The sequence below is a fragment of the Diorhabda carinulata genome, chromosome 11 (assembly GCF_026250575.1).
Source record: "Diorhabda carinulata isolate Delta chromosome 11, icDioCari1.1, whole genome shotgun sequence".
NCBI lineage: Eukaryota > Metazoa > Arthropoda > Insecta > Coleoptera > Chrysomelidae > Diorhabda > Diorhabda carinulata.
Window position 1 is genome coordinate 3,648,001 of NC_079470.1, and position 22,629 is coordinate 3,670,629.

At 34.0% G+C, this 22,629-nt stretch overlaps 1 protein-coding gene across 4 annotated transcripts in view; it reads left to right on the forward strand.

Moving 5' to 3' along the window:
* LOC130899735 (hexokinase type 2) overlaps window positions 1–22,629 on the forward strand; it is a 92,767-nt gene that overhangs the window by 9,265 nt on the left and 60,873 nt on the right. The window contains exon 1 of one of the 4 annotated variants that reach the window (XM_057809903.1): window positions 7,179–7,455. The exons of 2 other annotated variants lie outside the window; for them this stretch is intronic. In XM_057809903.1, coding sequence (XP_057665886.1) covers window positions 7,363–7,455 — 93 coding nt within the window. In that variant the 5' untranslated portion in view covers window positions 7,179–7,362. Of the gene's footprint in view, window positions 1–7,178; window positions 7,456–22,629 lie in introns of those variants that run through there. One more of the 4 variants, XM_057809904.1, reaches the window with a different exon arrangement.

Genomic DNA, 22,629 nt, shown 5'->3' on the forward strand with positions numbered 1-22,629 from the left:
AACTAATAATTCGTTTGAAAAAAAAAACCGAGAAAATAATGTATTTATATTTTTTATTCACCCTGTATCAGATTCAAAGAACAATAACGAAGTAAAATAATTTTTTTCGAATGCTTTGGCCGCAACAAACTTAATTCTTGAATTTCTCTTAGATTATACAGGGTATTGAACATGTTACGATTTTTATGGAAAATTGGTTATAACTTTTCAAATACTCCGTAAATCATAATTGTATTATAAATTTCTTTAATTTCTTATTTCTAAGACCTTTTGATATATTAATGCATCTAAATGTTCTTGATTTTAAGTCTCTTTTGTTTCAAAATTAGTTTTTCGATAAAGTCTTAAAGAAAAGTCGAAACGTTAAATTTTATCTTTTAAAAATTATTAAAAAAAACTACTTTTGAAACAGAAGAGACCTAAAATAAAAAACATTTAGAAACATAATTCTATAATATGGTAATGAGAAAGTCAAGCTGATTCCAAATATGCAATAAAACATAGGGTGTTTCATTTAAAAAAAAAAGTATTTTACGACATAGCTTTTTGGAACATCCTGTAAGATTGTAAATAGTTTCAAACTGTTAAGATTAATGATGACTATAATATCTCAAAGAATAAAAGAGGCACTGAACTTTATCACACTAAATAGTGGAAATAGCGTCGGATTTTGAAGCCCCGGACCCTGAGTAGGCGGGGGCCTGGCAGGTGCCTCGCAAAATTACTAATTTAATTTTTAATTTTAAAAGCAATATTGGATCCGTAGCAAAATTCGCAATTTTTTCCAACAATTATTCTAAAATATTACGTTTAAAAAATTTCGAGTTGATTTTGATTTCCTTAAGTGGGACCTGGGTCGATTTCAGCCCCAGGCTCGACTACGTCTCAATCCGACGCTGAGAGGAAATGTGGTAAAATTGAGCACCAAAGTGTACTAACTCTAATATATTCCGAGCTTTCGATTACTGATGTGTTCATAGACTGGAAGTGGCGGTTTTAATTTGCGTTATTTTTTTTTAAAAACATCAAAGATGTAAAATGTTATACGATTCATAATAAATGCTGGAAATGATCACCTCCAGCCAAAATACTGAAATTTTAGAAAAAAAAAATGAAAACTCAATTTTAGTCACCACTTTCCAAGGGTGATTACTTCCTGAATCTTGTTACATGAAGTTAAAAACACTCTGTACATAAATGCTTTTGTTGTGGAAATGTGGCAAATGAAATACCAAATTGTACTAACTTTAATATATTCCCATCTTTCTAATACTTATGTATTCATCATCGGAGAATTAATTAATTGAGAATCGTGGTGTCTTGAGTTTATTTAGTTAATTTGAGTTATTTTTCATATGGTGTTATTATACATATAAAATTACGATGTAGAATGTAATCTCAATTACTATCTATTTATATTCCAATTTATTTTGCGCGTAATTAAATGGTTATAACATAGAGTCGTTAAGATTAGTAAAGAAATGATTGTATACGTGAAGGTCATCTATGAGCTCGTATGTACCCGACCATTATGGGGGAAATAATTCTAATACGAAACAGTATTGGACTAACAGCGAATAAAATCGAAATTAATTCTACTTAAAAAAAATAAAAAAACTAAAAAATATTTGTATAAATATTAGGGTATAATATTATAGGGTATAAATAGTAAATTTAAGCTGGGGGAGATACATTATTTCCATTATTTTAGACATAGAACCTAACCCAGTGCCGGATTAAGCCAGGGGCTTGGGGGGGCTATAGCTCCGGGCCCCATGTCCAAGAGGGCCTTAAGGGGGCCCCGTCATTACTTCAGCCCGGGCCTTATAAATCTTAATCCGGCCCTGACCTAACCTAACCAGTTCTAAATAATTACCATCTTGGTAAAGTTAGGTTAGGTTAGGTCTCATTGATTTATCATATGTAAGTGGTACCATGTCTTAAGTTTACTATTTGTACCATCAGAAACAACCCCAAATGCGTGAAAAATTTTTTGGAACGATTTTTGCCTGGAGCCCCAATTCTAAATAATTATTGTTTAGTACAATATCTTTGTAATGCCATCTGTATCCAAGATTAAATGTTTTGAAGAAAAACGTGATGTATCAGTTTCCAAAACATATTCTTATAAAATTTTAATGTTGCCGGTTGTGTTTACACTATAAATGTGAAGTCAATAAAAGCTTGTTAAAACTTTAATCTCGCCTTTAATAAAGATAAACTAATGAAGAAGACGCTAAAAACTTTATTAATATTGTTTATTACTCATCCGCGTATAATATTATTCGTAACCTATTCAGTTATAATGTTTCTTACAACAAAACTTTTAAGTTTGTTGTATATATACACCTCATTTCCTGTTCTAGATGGAACTTTTCTTACTGTGTCTTTTTTTTTAAATTTCAATTTAATTTTTAACGTCAATATAATTACTTTCAGTTTATTGTTGGACATTAAAAGCCTATTAAACTAATAGTACCTACTAATACCTGAAATCTGTTTACGGTTATATGCATAAATCGTTGGCATAGGTATACAGTGTGCGCATAAAATAAAGTTGATAGGTACATCTTGGATCTTATTCGATCATACTATATACATAATTCTAACAGTTATCGCAGGGCCCGCCTGCACGTGTCTTATCACATGTCCTCTTTCAAATTCGTTATATCTACAAGACAAAATTGCTTCAGAAGTAGTTGCATCTCCAAAAACTATTACTATAGTGAAGCGCTGTCCGCAAGACGAAGTCCTATTACATTTTCTGAGATCACTTGTGGATAAAATTCTTACTAGACTTAATAGCGCTGGATTCACAGTCCTAGGTTCTGCGGATGATCTGCCAGAACAACACTAGTCTAATTTACAAGGCGAAGAAAGGCAAATATATACGCGTGCCTAGCCTCAAGGAATTCAACTGATAATTTCCAATAAAGTAAAATATCTAGGAGTCATCTTTAATAAAACACTTACTTGGAACTTGGAACCTCACCGTATAGTGGAAAAAGAGACATTTAGAGGCGCCTACAGGCTAATGCAGAAAGAAAATGTGAAGCCAGGAAATCTAACAGGTCACCAAGTAAAAACTTTCGTTCATATTGCTAATTGGGTACGATGGAATCTGGACACGTCTCACAAAAAACATTAATGCGATGTTTCCAACCAATGTCTAAGAAGCTAAGAGACTAAGAATAAATTGATTTATTAGAATTTTTTAGCACATTTTCATCATTTTTATGCATATTTTGACTAAAGGATTGGCATATTTATGCGTATATTTTGGGTTTGTTTATGCTTACTTATGACAATACATAACTGTATCAGATAAAGAAGAAAGATCTAAGAAACTTTTTTTGATGACCAAAAATGACATCACACTGGTGTTTGGTCTTCTAAAAGGTCACTGTTTCGTCAAATATCATCTCAAGACGATAGGCATGGCGTTGATGTCCTGTACGTTTCACTAAAAGGCTTCACTATCTCGAAGGAGTAGTATTTCTTACACCTTGGAAAGTGTGACACAAAAACCCCAGAAAATAAGCTTCCTTTGGGATTAGTCTACGTACTTTGTAATCAGAACAATGATATGTAGAGTATTGTACGAAATATCTTCTAGGTATAAGTACAAAGTGGATGGAAACCTAAAACGAAATTTAATTAATGGATTATAGGCTGGAAAAAAGATTTTGACTGGTAGTGTACATAACACAGAAAAATGGGGCAAAATGGGAGGGCATGATTGAGGGAAAAACACTTCTGGTAGTACTCACAAATAATTACTGTTTTATCATCCTCGTGATTTTTTAAGTTTAAGCTCAGTTTGTTTGTTATAATTGTGGACATTTCATTTTTAAAAAAATTAAGACGCCGTTCGGTGAATTTGTAAAAAATGCATATTACGCTCATTCCAAAATCAAATTAGTAGATCAAGATAAAGATTGGACATTGAACAAAAGCCTTTCATTTGAGGTACAAATGGATTGTAGAGAACCGTTAGAGCATCATGATGATTTTTACTTTTTTCTTCGTGACATTAACAGCCTTAAATGAAAAACATATTTTATACCCAAACTTTCGTCACCCTAAATGCTTCGAAAAGTAATTTTGAATCAGTCAAAACTATTTTCAGATCTTTCGTAGTTATAATTTTCCAGGAAAATCCTTGCCTGTTTCAACCCCTGTAGATTATTCTAGTAATTTCTCTAATATTCTGGAACTAATTCCACAAAATGGTTCAGATTTCGTCCTAGAAAATTTGATGCTATTGTTCTGGGTCAATTGATAAATGATTCTATGTCTATGTCTTCGTTCCAACTCATCAAAGAACCGTCCTTGGTACGGTGACGATTCTGCGCAATAGAAATAACATGTTCCAACAGGGCAGTGATAACAATATACAATAAAGAGAAGAATTTTTTAAAATTGCCCCTTTGTCAAATTAAAATAATGACATTAGTAGTAGATTTTATACTAAGTCAGCGGGAAAACAAATTGTTTATAATTAATGATTTTAAATTTAAAAAATTACAAGAAAGGGGCAGAATTCCTTGAAGCTGCTTAGTAGAAGGATGTAAAGCAAAGTGCCATACCGATGGAGGTAATTTCGTTTATGCCCTTCTATAATCCATGTTCCAAATATTATCAGTTCAGTTCTTTCGTTTTTATAATAATTGTAATTATTTTTTTATTACACTGGTCAACAGTGGTTTTGGTATCGAAGATTTTGGAGGTGGTTACTTATGAACTTGATGCCCTAAATTCAAATATGTATGCTATTAGTTTTTGCCTATCAGCTCGAATTTTTAAGATATCAACATTTTTGTGAATTATACATTACACTATTTTAAAATAAAAACTATGGTTCAAAGAAACAAATTAAACAAGGAATTTTTATTATATTACTCAGATATTACAGATATTATTTATTATATACAATAGAAAACAGAAAAAGTCATCATTTAAACCAATTACTCACTAAACATTCGGCAACTTCTTCTGCGCGACATTCTTGAATATATTTTAGAACAATCCCGTTTTAAAGCTCATCATGTGAGTATCCCATCTTCCTTGATAGCGATCCTCCATACATTTTATATCTTGCTCCTCACTGATGTCGCCTAAATTATTAGGAAAACGGTCTAAGTGGTTGTGTAAATAGAGCACCTTAATGCTCATGTTACACTCAAGTGATCTGAAATTATTTCATTGACTAATTCAACACAGTTTTTAGTTTAGCTTTGTGTTTACCCAGAAATTTTGGACAACTGGAACAAATGAATTCCAAGCTTTTTGTTCAATCTCAATTATTGACTTATCGCTCAAAAATCCATCCTCCAGTGAGAGTGGATCAAGATAACAGTAGTGGAGATGAATTTGAATTCCAGTTTGATGAGTCGTCAAGCTCAGACGACGAAGTTTATTTAGTTTATGTTGATCAAAAGATTTCCATCCATTCTTCAAACGACGAAACTTTTATGGTGTTCCTGAAAATGTTAGGAACCCTCTTGAATTTTTCAAGCTGCTCGTAGATGATGAAATTATAGATATGATAATAATCAACACAAATGAATAGCCAAGTAACTAAAAAAATTGAATTGAAACGCGAATATCTCGAAAACTAAGAGCAATTCGAGAAAAACTGTCCAAACAAAAAATGTTGAGCGCAAAATTTTCTATAAAAAAGATATCCAGTCATTTTTTCGTTGGGGACACTATTTCTGAGTAATTCTCCCTCAACGACGAAAGCTGTAGCATCCGCGCACATCGAAACTGCTCTAACTCTTGGAATTCTACTTTGTTTTCAAAAAATCAAAATGCATCATTATCGTTCAGACCTCTAATATGGTAAGCTAGCATAGTTTTCGAAAATCAAATATTTTTAAGTGTTCAAACCCATTTATAATTTAAATTTTGAGGTTAGGAAAAAATACCTGTTATGAATTTCTCATAGTTTTCTAGTTTTTCGCGTTTCAATTTTTTTTCCAGTTTTATTCCCAAAATTTCGAAAATTCGTGCCCGTAATTTTGTTGAAGGCTGCTAGACTTATTCAGTATCCCAAAACCTCTCAGAATCAGAAAATCAAAATCGGCCAATTTATTTTAACGTTTTAGCTGAAAATCCCCTAATTTGCCTGTACTATCAATAAGAATTAAAACTAAAAGAACAAGACAGGCAGAAACAATTTTAAAAAAACAAATTAACATGTTAAATGAAATTAAAATGAATTTTTGATACAAGTCCCTTACAGATACAAAATGTAATAAATTTGATTGTTTTTTTTATGTGTTTAGAATTTAAAATATTTTTTACTGAAATAAACTGTAAATTTATATTTTATTTTTGTTCTTCAATTCATAATTAAAATCTCGAGCTGCATAATCTTCCGTCACGAGTTGTCTAATCTTCATGACAACCACGATCAAGAGTTGTAACAGAAGTTAAAATTTTAAGGCGGGTATTAAAATCACGAGTTGGCGCACGCTCTTTTCAAAATATTCCCCCTTTATTATTTCCACACATTAATCAGAACGCCTGACTAAACCTTCTATGCCACTATAAAAATATGATACATCTGAAGAGTCAAAATTTTCGTACATTAATTTCATCTCTCTTGAATCTTCAGCTTTACAAACAAAAAATAGTCGCACGTGGCTAGATCAGGGATATATGGTGTGTCTGCGAAGCCACATTCGTGTACAGTAGTCTTGGAAAGCGAAGCAGTGTGGAGTAGAGGATTGTTATGATTGAAATGTGGTTTTTCCCATAGACAATTTTATCTCTGATACAAATTACATACATTATCGTGATTTAACAAATTTTCGTGTTGATCTAGAGCAAGTTTAAATGAAATTTTGTATACACTGTTTACACCAACACTCAGAATTACATGACGCGAGTTTCGATCACCAAGTTACCGTCTTCAGAGACTGAAGGTAAACTGAAGTCTATGAAGACGATAACTTGAATGAGTGATCGTTCGAGCTCTAAAAATGGATCGAAACAGCAAGTTGAAACTTTGTGTAAACTTGTCGAGACTTGTAACTGACGCGTGCATGAAGATTTTAGCGTACGCACTTTATTTATTATAAGTGACTACGTACAATAAATGACAAAATGGGCTGTTACGGTACTGGTTCTTCTATTTATAGAGAGGGGCTGGTGGAGACAAAAACTGGACGTAATTTATCTTTCTAATTAAAGTTAACTTGTGCCGATACCGAAGTGAGTGATTGCGTTGGTTTAACAAATTCAGTTCAAGTTCGAAACCGAAGCTGGTAGAATCGTTGATGTTGTAGTTGGTGTCGTTGTTGTCGTTGTTGTCAAGCGGTTTTTTTCACGTATTTCTTTTTATATTTGAAAAAGATGCGATTTCGAACCATATTCGATCACATCAACGAATTGGAAGGGATCGAGAGAGATTATGAGGAATCTGAAGAATTTCACGTCACGAATGAGGTAAATTACTTTATAATTTTTATGTAGTAGTTCTACTGGTCAATTTCCCTAATGAATTCAATTTTAAATAACGAATATATCAAGTGTGGACAAAAAAAAAATAAGAAAAGCATTAAAACAGTCTATTAAAACACATACAAATAAATAAAACAAAAAGTTTTTAGAGAATTATTTTAAATTTTTTTTTAATGATAGAAGGATCTATGACAATTATGTATGAAACAAAATATCGGCCCAATTGCTCGCCACGGCTTCGGTGGCATACCTCTATCCGATGGTCCATATTTTCAATGACTCTGAGACATAATTAAGGTTCAATGTCGTCAATGTGCCGAATTATTTCATCCTTTAGCTCTTGAATTGTTCTTGGCTTATTGACGTACACTATTTCTTTCAAATATCCCCAAAGAAACAAGTCCAACGGTGTCAAATCACACGACATCATGACAGAACACGACCATTGAATTTCTCGCGCAAAAGAGCCATTGTTTCGTTGGCTGTGTGGCAAGTGGCACCATCCTGTTGGAGTCACATATCGTCCAGGTCCATATCCTCAGTTTCTGGCCACAAGAAGTCCGTTATCACGTCGCGATAGCGAACACCATTCACGGTAACTGCTTGACCGACCTCATTCTCGAAGAAGTACGGCTCGATGACGCCGCCAGCCCATAAACCGCACCAAACAGTCACTTTTTGTGGATGCATCGACTTTTCAACAATCACTCGTGGATTCTCATTTGCCCAAATGCGGCAATTCTGCTTGTTAACGAATCCACTGAGGTGAAAGTGTGCCTCGTCGCTGAAGATGATTTTCTTTGTAAAGTCACCATTCACTTCTATCTGTTCAACCATTCGGCGTATTGACGACGCTTGAAATGGTCAGCAGGCTTCAGCTCTTGAGTCAGTTGAACCTTGTAAGGGTAAATTCAAATCTTTATTCATCAGTGATGTTCGTGAGATGTTTAATTGTTGGGCAGGACGACGAGTCGAGGTTGACGGCTCAATGTTTTCCGCAGAACGAACGAGGCGAGCATGAACAGGTGTTTTCACATTTCCTACAGACCCGGTTTGCTGAAATTTGCGCACAATTCTCCCGATTGTGGACACATTTCGTCGATTATGCTAACCAAAAAAATCACGAAATGCATTTTGATTTGAACGCCCATTTTCGTAAAAGGCTTCAACAATCTTAACGCGCTGTTCAATTGTGTACCTATCCATGGTTGAATTTGTCAAAACACTGAAACATAGAAATTTCAAATTAAGTTGGGCAAAAAACTTGACGTTAAGGTGCGACTCACAATAAACATCGTGCATTATAGTTGGACCACCTTTTACAACTTTTACAGGGACGACTTGTACAATCTACAGATAGGAAAAATGATTTTTTCCATCGATTTTTTAACAACTAGGTATTCTTTGCTTAACACGATAAAATGTATGGTTTAGAAGATATGTATATATATTTTGGATCGTTGTACATGCCAAGGAAATATTTCGCTATGAAAAGATATTCTGAAGAAAATTACCAAAAAATGTAACTACGCTAAAAGAATCTTGGAACGCCCTTCCAAGTTCAAAGAAGATTATAGTGGTTTTTTCTTCGACATATTGATTGTCTTTACCTTTTGGAGATAGTCGATGAACAATATTCCATTCGTATCCCAAAATACTGAAGCCATAACCTCCCCAACAGACTGTTATGCCTTTGGATGCTTCGGACGTGGTTTAGTTGCTGCAGTCCACTCAGATGATGATCGTTTTTATTCCGGAGTGAAGTGATGGATCCATTGTCATATATTGACGCAAAAAATCTGATTTATTACGTGCAAACATAACCAAAAACTGCTCTGAATCATCAATTCATTGTGCTTTTGATCTTTAAAAAAAGCTTTTTCATGGTCAAATGATCATTGATAATTGTAAACACACTGCCTTCTGATATCTTTAGGACCTCAGCTATCTCACGCAATTTCGATTTACGATTAGTTATAACCAATTTGTGGACTTTTTTGATGTTTTTTCTAAAGTAACCACCTCAATTAAACAACCAGAACGTTCACCATCTTCGATATCTGTACGACCACATTTAAATTCAGCAAACCTTATTAATAAACTGTTCTTTTCTATGTAGCAGAGTCCGGATAATACTAGCGATTGCTAAGCTTGTACAGTATTTTTTTCACCAAGAAGCGATGATAAATTAGCACACGATATTGTTTTAAAATGTCATGAAATTTTACACCTAGTGTTTTGAAAGTAGGTAATTCCTAAACTTCATATGGATTTGACAATGACAGTGCCATGTGGAAGAGGAAATCATACAAAGGGGGAAATAATTCTCCAGGATGTAATGAATAATAATTCAGAACATTGAGAAAGACATACTGCTTCATAATGAAAGCCTCTAGAAGATGAGACACGCCCAACAGATTTACAAAAGGCATTAATAGTACCAGTTTTCAAGAAAATATTATGTAAAACATTGCAATAACTAACGAGGAATAACATTAATTAAAACAGTGATGAAAATGATGAAAAAATATTAGAGAAAATAATCAAATTAACAGTGAAAGACACACTCGAAGAATCTCAGTGTGGATTTCGAATAGGAAGAAGCACCCAAGATCATCACTACTACACCAGCATTCACAATTACACTGTTTCTATAACCAAGTTATCGTCTTCAGAGACTGAAGGTAAACGGTTTACCCAAGATCATGTTTTTACTCTAAAACAGATGACAGTAAAAGAATTACAAGAAAAGAAGAAGAAATACTTAGACTAGAATAAGCTGTTGATAAAGTACGTAGAGAAAAGTGGAAGATACTGTCTTTATTATATTACGGAGGTTTCTAGTTAAGTTTTGAGATATGGTAATTTTGATGTGAATTTGTCAAATTTGACATCGACATCATGAAGTTTGGCATTTTTAATGGAGAACGTTCTCAGAACGAGTGCTATTTTGATTGTTTACAGATACTAGAAAAGTCCATTTTGGTCAAAAAAATGGAACATTTTCGTACAATTCTATCATTTTCTTGACTTGGTTTAAACCAACACCAGTATGTCGATCAACTCTCTTCGACTTTTGTGTGATGAAGCACCATGTTACGTAAGTTTTTCCTTATATCCGCAGATTAAAAATAAATATCGAGGTCAACGTTTTTCTACACCTGAAGAATCACATGTTTTGGAGGTACCTCAATCGGAGTGGAAAAAAGGTTAAAAAATCGATTCGAACCCATGAAAAAGTGTATTCATCTTAATGGAGAATGTTTAAAAAAAAAATAAAGCCATATCCAATTATAAATATTTGTTTTTATTTGTCTCTCTGAAAACATAAGTGGCAACCGTCGTTTCAGAAGGCTTCACTAGAATTAAAGGACTAAAACAAGGGGGAAGCTTAATCCAATTACTGTTCATGATATTCATGGATGAGATCATAAAGAAATGCATTGTTGGAAGTAATACCAAAGAACTAGAAAGAGTTCAAAGAAAACATTGAGGTGTGGAACACAGAATTAATACACTATCTGGTATTTCGAGCCGGATACGAATAAACGATCTGCGAAAAGAACGAAGAAACAAACAGTTTAAATATTAGTACACCGGTAGTCATTAGTCTGCTCAAGATTTTCTAGTAGATTCGATAATTATTGCAAAATAATAATGGTTTTCATAAAGATAACCATGAATTTCTTTCTGTTACAATCTTTATGGTTTGCGCAATATTTATAGATTGTTTCCTTATCATCTTTTCCTCAGTTTTTATAATAAACATCGGCTTAAGTATCTATTAATAAGGACGAAAGGTAAATGTTTTATTAAAACAAAAGGATATTGTGAAACAATGGCGTATCTGTTGATAACTCTATTCAATTTTTTTCTATTGCAATATTAGAGATTTTCACAATATTTATTGAATGTTTTATTATCTAGACAATATAATTTTAATCTGTTTTCTATGCCAATATTTATTTTGTTATAAACTTCTGCAAAGATTGAGACAAAAATGGTCAAAATTTTATTATAAAAAATCGACAGAAATTCTAATTTGACATTTAAATGACACTAACGGTAGATAAATATCAGAGTAATGGGCAAAGTTAAAAAAAAATTGGTCAAAATTTGTTGCCGAAAAACCGTAATAAAAAATCAACTGTTTTCGGTGGGGTTGACGCACTTTTATAAGCAACACCATCATATTGATTATTAATTTTCTTCAAAACAATCCGTGATTAAATAGAGATACAACTAGCGGTCACAGGGGCAAATCGAACGTGAACCGAACAAATCGAGGGACCTTGTTCAAAATTTGTTACTAAAGTTGTATCCACAAGTAAGTTTCGTTTGGTTATATGGCTCTTGACGAGTTTGGTCATAAAAGTACCTGGCCCGACAAAGATAAAAATTTTGCAAGAAAATATATTTATTTTTCAACATAATATCTTTTTAACTTCATACACTTTTCTCAGCGATGACCAACCAGCTATTTTTTCAAGTATGGGAACAGAAAATAATCATCTTTATGAAACAACACTTTCTTTTTAGCCAAATGCAGCCGTGTTTGCTTCATTTCTTCGCTCAAACGCTGAAATAATTATCAGTTTATAGTTTTTCCTTTCTTCAGATAGCCAATGAAAATTATGCCACGCGCATCCCAAAAAACCGACACCATGACCTTGCCTGCAGGCGGAGCCTTCTTTGGAGCCGGCTCTCCCTTTTCAGTCCATGGTTTTGATTGTTCTTTTGCTCTGGGACGAAAATCCGACTTTATTTCATTTGGAAACATTCGATGGAAACATCTGCTGCTGCCGTTTTTGTTCCATTGTGATCAAATGCAGCAACTATCCCGCGCTTAGCTTTCACATGTCCAAATTTTCAGTTAATATGCGATGTGCCGCAGTTTTGGATGTGCCTACTGTATCTGCTAGCTCGCGTACTATCAGTCAACGATCATCCAGTTCCGCTTTGTGGATTTTCTTCAATCATTCTGGAGTCGTCACCTCAATTGGTCGACTACAGCATTGCCGGTCTTCACAGATCGTACAGCTTTGTTTAAACCCTGCTACTCAATATTTTACTATTGATGGCGAAGGAGCAGTCTCAACCAAAGAAGAATCTAGTGGAGCTTTTATATTGGTTGGCTGCCAAATAATTACTAAACAACGTGGCGTCTTCAAACTTGAAACATATACTGTATAAATCGTGTCAGCGCTATAAACGTTTTTATCAATAGTTAAGGTTTGTCAAGGTCATTGAGATATTTTCGCACCTCATTCGCGAAAAAATAAAAAATTACACCTATGCACGATAGAGAATAATTCCCGGTAAATTGGGCACATTATTTAAATATTTAATATTAAAAAAAATTAAGATAGGTTGCCATTGTCATTGACGTGCATGTTTCGAGCCGGTTAATTGCATCAGAGCAGTGAATAAGGTTGTCAAATGATCCCGTGTGGGGAGGGGGGGTAATTGGAAGAAAATAATAATTTTTAAATTAATATTTATTTTGTTTTCGAGCAGTATCTAATATTTTTCGGTTTTTAGTACTTGTAACTCTGCTTTCACTAAAGAAAAACTTATTTGGTTTCTTTCCTTGTTCCATACTTGCTTCATCATACTGAATACTCGTTCACATGAAGCATTAGAGACAAGATGGAGAAAACAAAAGGGACCATTTTTTCCAATTCACGACAGGGATTTATGTCTTAGTCCAGTCATTATAGTGAATTGACCTTGGAAAATCGACATACCCAGTATATTACCACGTGAAAACTTGTATTTTGACATCGTAAAACTATTCTCCAAATTCACATATAATCGGAGGGTCGCAAGTTTTAGAGTCAGGAATCAAAGCTCACAAAAATTAATTCTTTTTACATTTTTTGCAAATATCTCGTTCTCTATAGATTTTACGCTATTAGTATTTATTATCAATATTGTAGAGAATTCAATTCTCCACTACTTTTGTATTTAACATTTTTTTATACCTTGAACTGTTTTCGATATACAAGGCGTACAGCGCGTGGTCAGAGACTTATCTGAAGTTAACTGGTAGTCTCCATCAAAAACTCATAATATTAAGATTATAATTTATTGCTAAATATATAATTATCATTTTTTATTAACTTTTAGAATAAATTCAATCTTTCTTTCTAATAATTCTAAAATGTATAAATTCAATAACACTCATAATCTCTTTCGGTAGCATACTTCAATTACATTGTAATTATATTCTCATTTACACTAATAGCATTTGAAGTAGAAAATTGCTGCAGCATTTGAAGAAGAAAACTGTCCGGTTCAAAGATAGTGGATAGTAACGATTTTCTCCGTTATGTACTATACGTCAAGTCAACAAAGTGGAATAAACCTTTGGTGTTATCAAATATTCAACCAACGAGTTCAACAACTCACTAACATTTCCATCGTTTATTATCAGATTCAAACTTGGTTGGAGCATGATTTAGAACCCCAGGAATGGGGTTGGACAATGCGTAACGGAATCCTGGAACCTATAATGGCTATTTGCACCATCTGCATCAGATGAATTACTCAATATAATGTTTTGGATCTGCATAAGTAGCTGGGGCTCAAGATGTGGCGGGGCTACAATGCTTGTCTTAATAGAAATCATGAATAACTTGGTGACAAATGTCTTTGAAGCTGGTAATGAACTTGAAATTCTACAGGAAAGGGACGATGACGACGATGATGAAGATGAAGAGTATTGAAATTAAAACTTGTTCTTGAAATTTATATTAATTTTGACAATAATAAAACTATGAAATATCACGTTTAATAAAAACATTTATAAAAAATTTATTTCTTATCTTCTCTATTTATATAGAAAGTCATTAGTATGAATTAGATTAGAATTAAAATATAATTTAAGTATTTTCCTCAACAATTTCTTAGTTACATGGTCAGGTAAGTGTTATTAATTAAATTGACACTTAATTAAAAATAGATAAGTAACCATAAAAAATGAATTTAATTAGAATGATAATTATATATTTAGCAATAAATTATAACCTTAATATTATGAGTTTTTGATGGAGACTACCAGTTAACCTCAGATAAGTCTCTGACCGCGAGCTCTACGCCCTCTATCTCGAAAGCAGTTCAAGGTATAAGATAATGTTAAATACAAAAGTAGTGGAGAATTGAATTCTCTACAATATTTATAATAAATACTAATAGCGTAAAACCCATAGATTATGAGACATTTGCAATAAATGCAAAAAGAATTAATTTTTGTGACCTTTGATTCCTGACTCTAAAACTTGCGACCCTCCGATTATATGTGAATTTGGAGAATAGTTTTACGATGTCAAAATACAAGTTTTCACGTTGTAATATACTGGGTATGTCGATTTTCCAAGGTCAATTCACTATAATGATTGGACTAAGACATAAATCCCTGTCGTGAATTGGAAAAAATGGTCCCTTTTGTTTTCTCCATCTTGTCTCTAATGCTTCATGTGAACGAGTATTCAGTATGATGAAGCAAGTATGGAACAAGGAAAGAAACCAAATAAGTTTTTCTTTAGTGAAAGCAGAGTTACAAGTACTAAAAATCGAAAAATATTAGATACTGCTCGAAAACAAAATAAATATTAATTTAAAAATTATTATTTTCTTCCAATTACCCCCCCCCCCCCCTCCCCACACGGGAACATTTGACAACCTTATTCACTGCTCTGATGCAATTAACCGGCTCGAAACATGCACCTCAATGACAATGAATAGTTTTACGATGGCAAAATACAGGTTTTTACGTGGTAATATACTAAGTATGTCGATTTTTCGAAATATTCACCTAATTTGGCCTAAGATGACTGGATTATCTATCGATTTTGTAAAGAACTTAAGCCAGCCTAACCTAACCTAACCCAGTAAATCCAACAAGATGTGGTTGCATCTCAAGCAAAAGTCCAAACTCATCGTACAATAAGATAAAATTTTGATTATTTTGTATTCCAAATCTTCAAAGTTATACAATTTGTGAAAATATGTCAAACATCACGTAAAAAAGTTATTGAACTCAATTTGGAAATTTGTTTTTTGCGGTTCATAAAACTGCTTTGATAAATCCATGGCAGATTTACCATAAAATTTGTCAGCGTGTTTATTTTGTACCTACGTTTTCAAATCAATCATCAAGTCATGAATACTAGTGCTTGGGGGTTCCCCACACAAAAGTTATTCCATATATATTTAGAAAAATTCTCTTCACCTTGCTCATTGAAATATCTTATTAGAGCTGGCGTTAGCGATAGGATTTTGTCCACGAGTTAATATTGCTCTAAACTCAATTTCTGCATATGAGCAATTTATTATCAGCTCATTTCTCCTTCTTCAAAAGCCGAAAATTCGCTATAAACTTTCAAAATAATCAATTCCACATCAACTGACAAAGCTTTCAAATTTTTAAGGCATTCGTGGATAATATGGCACTTGCATTTTGTTTTATACATTTACGAGTTTAGAGTTTTAAGCTTTTGGTAAACAGATTATTTCATAAGTTACAGCAGCATTTTTTGCACAATTTGCACAATTTTTGATAAAATTTGTATAATTTGTTTTTTTATCGCTTCGCTGATAATCTTCCTAAAAATCCAACAAACCGAATTGATTACCATTCTCAAATGGAAAATATTTAATCAAATTACATTTATTTGACGAATCACTGGCTACAGAATAATTTAACATCACTCAATAAGTCGTGTGACTGACACACAGATGACGCTGCAATTGTCAAATCTATATGACGTATAAGATGTATGAAATTTCATGACATTTCGATAAGTCAGAAAAAAGTGACAGTCATTTAAGTGAAGCTGCTTTTGGTATTTTTAAAACAACGGATTCAAAACATTTTCGCATGTCATTTTATCAATGTTTCTTGAATCTGATCAGTCGAAAAGAACCATTCGTGGTTATTCCAAAAAAGTGCACAAATGGGTTATATCTAATCGTAAATTGAAATTGCACGAGATTATGCAATTATGCATAAACATTTGACAATGATAAAGCTTTTTAAAAAAATTATCAAACTCAAAATAATCTATATTTTTCTTCATATAACTCCTCCATTCCTAAGAATGAAAAATATTGGAGATATTTTTCAGATCCTGTCCTGTGGTTTCTCTTTTTTCTTCAAGTTCATTTTCTTCTTTCTTCTTTTCTTCAATTTTCTGATTTAGTGTTCTAAAATCCTTTCCCTCGTAGAACGAAGATTTCGTGCTTCTGTATTGAAATACTTGTCGAATTTTTTACAGTACTAAGCGTAAAAAATCGCGACGGCACTAATCCGTATGACTGCGCCAGTTATATTTTCGATGTTTGAAAATACGTTTTTGAAAAATTTATTAAACTGAAAATTACAAAGTTGAATGAACAGAATTAATTTCACAAGCGAATTAATTACAATTCATTGAAATGTGTTTGCAGTAATCCAATTTTTATATTAAAATAAATGCTGACACATGTTTACAAAATATGATCTTTTTACGTCTTAATTTTAAGAACTAGATTTTTCTTCATATAACTCACGTTTACTCACAGTCGATCAAAAACAACAAGGTGTTGATGGGGTGTTCTTTTGCGTCAAAATGTGACAAAAGATGAAACATGGATCCATCACTTCACTCAGGAATCAAAACGAGCATCATCAGAGTAGACTGCAACCGGTTAACCACGTCCGAAGCGTCCAAATGCACACCAGTCAGCTGGGAAGGTTATTGCTTCAGTATTTTGGGATTCGCATGGAATATTGTTCATCGATTATCTCCAAAAGGGAAAGTCAATCAATAGTGAATACTACATAGAGTTGTTGGATCATTTGAATGCAAAAATCAAGAAAAAACGGCTTCAAATGTCGGAGGAAAAAACAGTGTTTCACCAAGACAATACACCGATTTACAAGTCAATGGCAACGATGATTAATTTGAACGATTCACACTTCGAATTGCTTCTTTATCCAAAATGCTCGTCTGTAAGAAATTCAGCTCCAATGAAGAATTAATTACTGAAACTAAAGCCTATTTTGCATTGTAAAATATTGAGCCCTTAACTAATTATGAACTTGGAGTAGGTGGGTAAAGGTCGTGCTCCGCGTTCCTAGTCGTGCAACGATCTTTCTGAAATTTGAGAAACCCGATTCAAAAATTAATAAGGAAGACTCGGAATTTTTAATCTTTTAAAGAAACTCCTGCAGTGAGTGCTGCTGATTAGTTCGAGTAAATATCTAACAGCTCTCTTTTGAAGTTCGAAGACCTCAGAAGGCTAGGGCATATCGCAGATGCGACTCAATAAGGGCATATTAAACTGTTAAGGAGGTGGATAAGTTCAGTTCTTTGGAAACTGATCTCAGCGCACAACAGGAGGAATTAAATTATAAAAGCTAGTTAACTATCAACCCCCAAATCCCATGCATGCACTTTGATCTTCACATTATTTAAAAACATCCTATTTCTTTGTCCACATTACATATTTGATAGTAGTACATCTATTTTCTTCACAAAAAAAAATTATAAAATAATATTTTCCCATAGTATCCCCATAGTATTCCCATCATAGTAAAGAGCTGCTGGAAAGTGCGTCTGGTTAGTCCATAATCGTTAGACACGTGACAAAGTTTTTTAGTGCCTTTATTCATAAATAATGATTGTCTCGAAACGCTTACCAAAGCTCTACATTTTTCAAAATTTGTTAAATTTCACACAATGTGCTGTTTAATAAGAATATATTCAATTATTTAAAAAATGCATCTAATATATAAAATATAATGTGATTTGCATTAGTAATAAAGTATTATCCTTTCTAACTAACTATTACCTGAAACAATTACGAAATTAAGTACTTTCAGCTGAGGTATAAGTGTAAACAAATGTAATTATGTCAAAAACTAATGAAGACAATAGCAAAATTAACATTTCACTTAATACATTCTAACTATTGCGGTTATCGTCTTTTAAAGAACTTAACCTATAAATATTATGTGTGTTTAATGAAATGTTTATAACAAACTCGACACCAATACATTTGATCAATGAGAATGTTTGAAAATACCAAATAAAAATTCAAATAATATTGTCATAAAATATAAGTATGATTTATTGCATGTAAAGTATAGCACATTATATATCATTTGTTTCAATTGATATTAATTGGCAGCGCTATTTTAAAAGTTACATTTTATTTGAAGAATCATACCAGATGTACTGAAACTACTACTAGAACAACATGTAATTAGACATTTGGGAGGTAAAAATAATGTTTTCGTTGATAACTCATTTTAACCCCGGGAAAGTCGCGTTAAGGATTTTTGGTTAAATAAAATCGGTTGCAACTATCGCCATGGGCGGATTTATGGGGGTGCTCGGGGGTTTTTTCAAATTTCTATCATATTTTTGTAATAATGTAATCAAAAAAATTTTTTAGGACAATAAACTTGTTCTTCGTAGACACTTACGATATGGCAAATGTCAATATAAAAAGTTTGAAAGCAGAAATCAACCTAGCTAAGCTTGTTTTGATAAATTTGGAAACTTCACCATTGAAAAAACTTGTTTTAATCGAAACCATCAGTACTTCAACGTACCCTAACTTACACAAAATGATGTGCGTTGCTTTTACCTTGCCTTCCAACAGTCCGACATGCGAAAGGACAATGAACGAAGAACATCTGGCGGACCTAATGGTGCTGTGCCCAGAAAGTGACATAGTAAAGGCCATGGAGTGTGATAAACTTGCAGACTTGTATCTTTCGAAAGGTCGACGAATATAAGGAAAGCCTAATAACTATAATAATTAATAACTATGAAGAATAAAAAGACTTTCGTTATACACTAATCACTATGTAACTCACAAACAAAACAATCTTTTGTTGTACATTTTTTTCTTGTTAAACTTGAAGTTTTCACAGTACTGTGTCATTAAAGTAATGTTACTTTTAATTTAATTTGCTATGAGCATTTTTATATTCCTCAGTTCTTTCCTACGGTAATTAATTAAACAAATCAAATTGAATTGAAGGTAAACCAACTATTTTCTTTAAAAACAAATTAAAATATTTAAAGACTCTCATAAAGCTTTTCTAGCAACGAATGAAAGCAATATTCTAGGGCAGTTTTCATAATAAAATTCTCAAGTAGATAGACAATTTTCTCAACTGATATGATTTATATTAATAAAATGTTGGGGGGGGGGCTTTATTTTTCTAATAATAAATGAAACAGCTAGGGCCTACTTGGAATAGGCATTAAAACGAACCATTTAAAAAGGATTTTTGTGTTTGAATTTGAGCATACAGTGACTCATACTTCAGGATAGCTGGCATCCTCAAAAATTTTGACCTAAAGCCGCCCATGACTATCGCCAGTCTTGATTCAAAATATCGCGACGCAGCAATGCACTGTGTTTGGAAGAAAATCGCAGAACTTTGGTGGAGGATACCAGAAAACGCAATCTACAAGTAGTGGAGAGTGTTCCACGCTCTTTTCTCATCTGCTGGACAACGTTTTTCTAGTAATTTTAGAATGCTCCTACGATGCATCGAATAGACTGCATAATCGAAGCAAGATCGGAGACCAATAAGAGAAGTTTCGGAAACGTACTGGAAAAATGTGAACTACGCCGCTGGATCCAAATACAATTTACTCCTCATACACTCGACCGAAAGCCAAGCTAGACAGAATCCATATATACAGTTGCTACGCTCTATCTAGCCTGCTAGCTGAAGAATTCACAAAGCTTTTTGGCATATTGATTGAGGATGAGAGCCATCGATCTCTGGAGATTTTTACGCTTCGGTTGATAACTGAAGTAGCAAAGAAATTAACGCAAAACGGCTGAAGGTTATATCCACACTTGATGATGTCCTGCTAAATGATGACGAAGAACCTACATTTACAATAGGAGTTCAATAATAGATGTCACTATCGTAACAAGCAACCTAATCAAAAAAAAATTCTCCTGAGAGAGAGAGAGAGAGAGAGAGAGATTCGTTGGTTAAAGTTTGGTAGGATAAGGAGGATTTTTGTAAGGAATTTGATTTGTTTGAGTAGGCCCCGATATAGGAATTGCTTCTCTGCAGAGCTGGGGTTGTGGTGGTTTCGTTGGGATGTGCTTATCAACTATTTCTAGCGGGGTATTGTGGCCGAAGAAAACGAAATGGAGCTTGCAAGCAAAAACGGCTCTTCTCGTTTTTTCGGGGGGTTTTTATATTTTTTTTTTTGTTTTTTTTTATTTTAATTTGTTGTAGTTTGGTGTGAGCGGGTACAGCTGCGGTTGTATTACTCCCTATCATCGGCCATTTGGCTGGAGAACCGGTTCACCAGGTTGCAGGGAAACCGCAAAAAACCTGCAACACCGTCGATCGACGAATTGTGTAGGGTGGTTGTTGGGGATCGGTATTTATCTTATGGATAAGGGAGGGCCGGTGAGGTTGGTTTTAGAATTACCAAAAAAGGGATTGTACCCCACAGGGAGGTACTTGGCTTTTGGGTAAATGCGAAATGGATACGGTTACCGACGCCGCTAGTGACGGTACAGTTGTAACCGTAAAAGGGGGGAATAAGGCGCTGCTACTAGCGCGCAAGAAATGGGCATGGCACTCATTATTGTGGTTTCCAGGATTTCAATTAGAATTTTGGTGTCTGTAGAGAGGTCGTATGAGGATTGGGTTTTTCCAAGGTGACTGGGGCAGTTTACTGAGGGATTTCCATCCTTTTCGGACAACGGGGATGGAAGGCGAGGTGAGATCCACCGCAATTTTTACATGTAGGGATGTTTGACTATGGGCATTTTTCAAGTTTGTGACCAGATGCACCACAAGAGGGACAGATCGGTTTGATCAAATTTCTCCTGGCAGATGTCTGAAATTTATACCTCTAGCGAACATACCCCAATACTCTGGGAGGTGTCTACCAATTGGAGCAGGGGACTAACACACAAAAAGATCAATTTAATTTGTTGGAAAACAACCACCTCACTAGTTCGTTTCTAATGACGCTAGAAGACCACCCCACCAACACCTACGATGCTGCAGCAAAATCTGATGACGTTATTAAGAGAATCATTAAAGCTTATGATGCTTATGTACCCCGGTAGTTAGCCGCTACCAATATACCTCCGCAAAAAGTGGGCTACCACATAAAGGAGACTAGGACAACGCGACCGGAACAAACCAAACTTTGAAGGTCTGGAAGCCAAATACAAGGAGGCGCGACGAAAACTCATCAACGCCATCAAGTGCAGTAAAAAGCATTGCCTACAGGAACTCATTGACGAAGTTGAGCGTGACCCGTGTGCAAACCGTACAAGGCTTAAAAGTCTACCTATGCCACAGCCGATATGTCCTCAGGTTTTGGAAAAGATGGTGAGAACCTTGCTCTCTCAAAAACCGTACTAATAGCCATGAGCGAAAAGGATAAACTAGTATCTGTTGGATAACGCATAATTATTCGTGTTTATGTCAAAGATAATGTAAAATCCGTCGAAATTTATCGAAAATTCTGTGGTGAGTGCCACTCCAAGACTCGAGTGTCGCCCCATTACAAGTGTTACTGATGAGAACGTCAACGCTATAGGAAAACTCATTTTGGGAGACCCACGCAGTATTGAACGAGGTTGAGGGTTACACTATCAGCGGGAAGGGGTTGTGTCTCGTATTCTGGGACATCAGAAGAATAATTGTGGTTTGTTTTCTCACTGAACAACGAACTGTGATCACACAGTATTATTGTAACCTCCTAAAAATATTGCACTTCGACTGACTACATACTCGACTTACGATGGACCCGTTGATCGAACACCCTCTTCATAGTTCCGATTTGGTGTCATGCGACTATTATTGATGTGGTCCATTGAAATAGACCCTTGGCGAATAGAAAGCAAATGACCATCCTTCGTACGCGAATGGTTACGTGACAAGTCGAGAGATTTTCACGAAAACTACATCCAAAAGCTTCTAGAGACTATACTAGAAAAACTGTAAAAAGCTTTAGCTCCATAACTTTCTAATAAAATTATATATAGCAAAATTCCGGTTTATTTTTGAACAATCCTCGTACTTTAAAAATTGTCATACAAAACACCCCACGCTTTTATAAAAGAAATAATAATTTTTTTCATCAGTAGTTGGGTTTTTATGTCAAA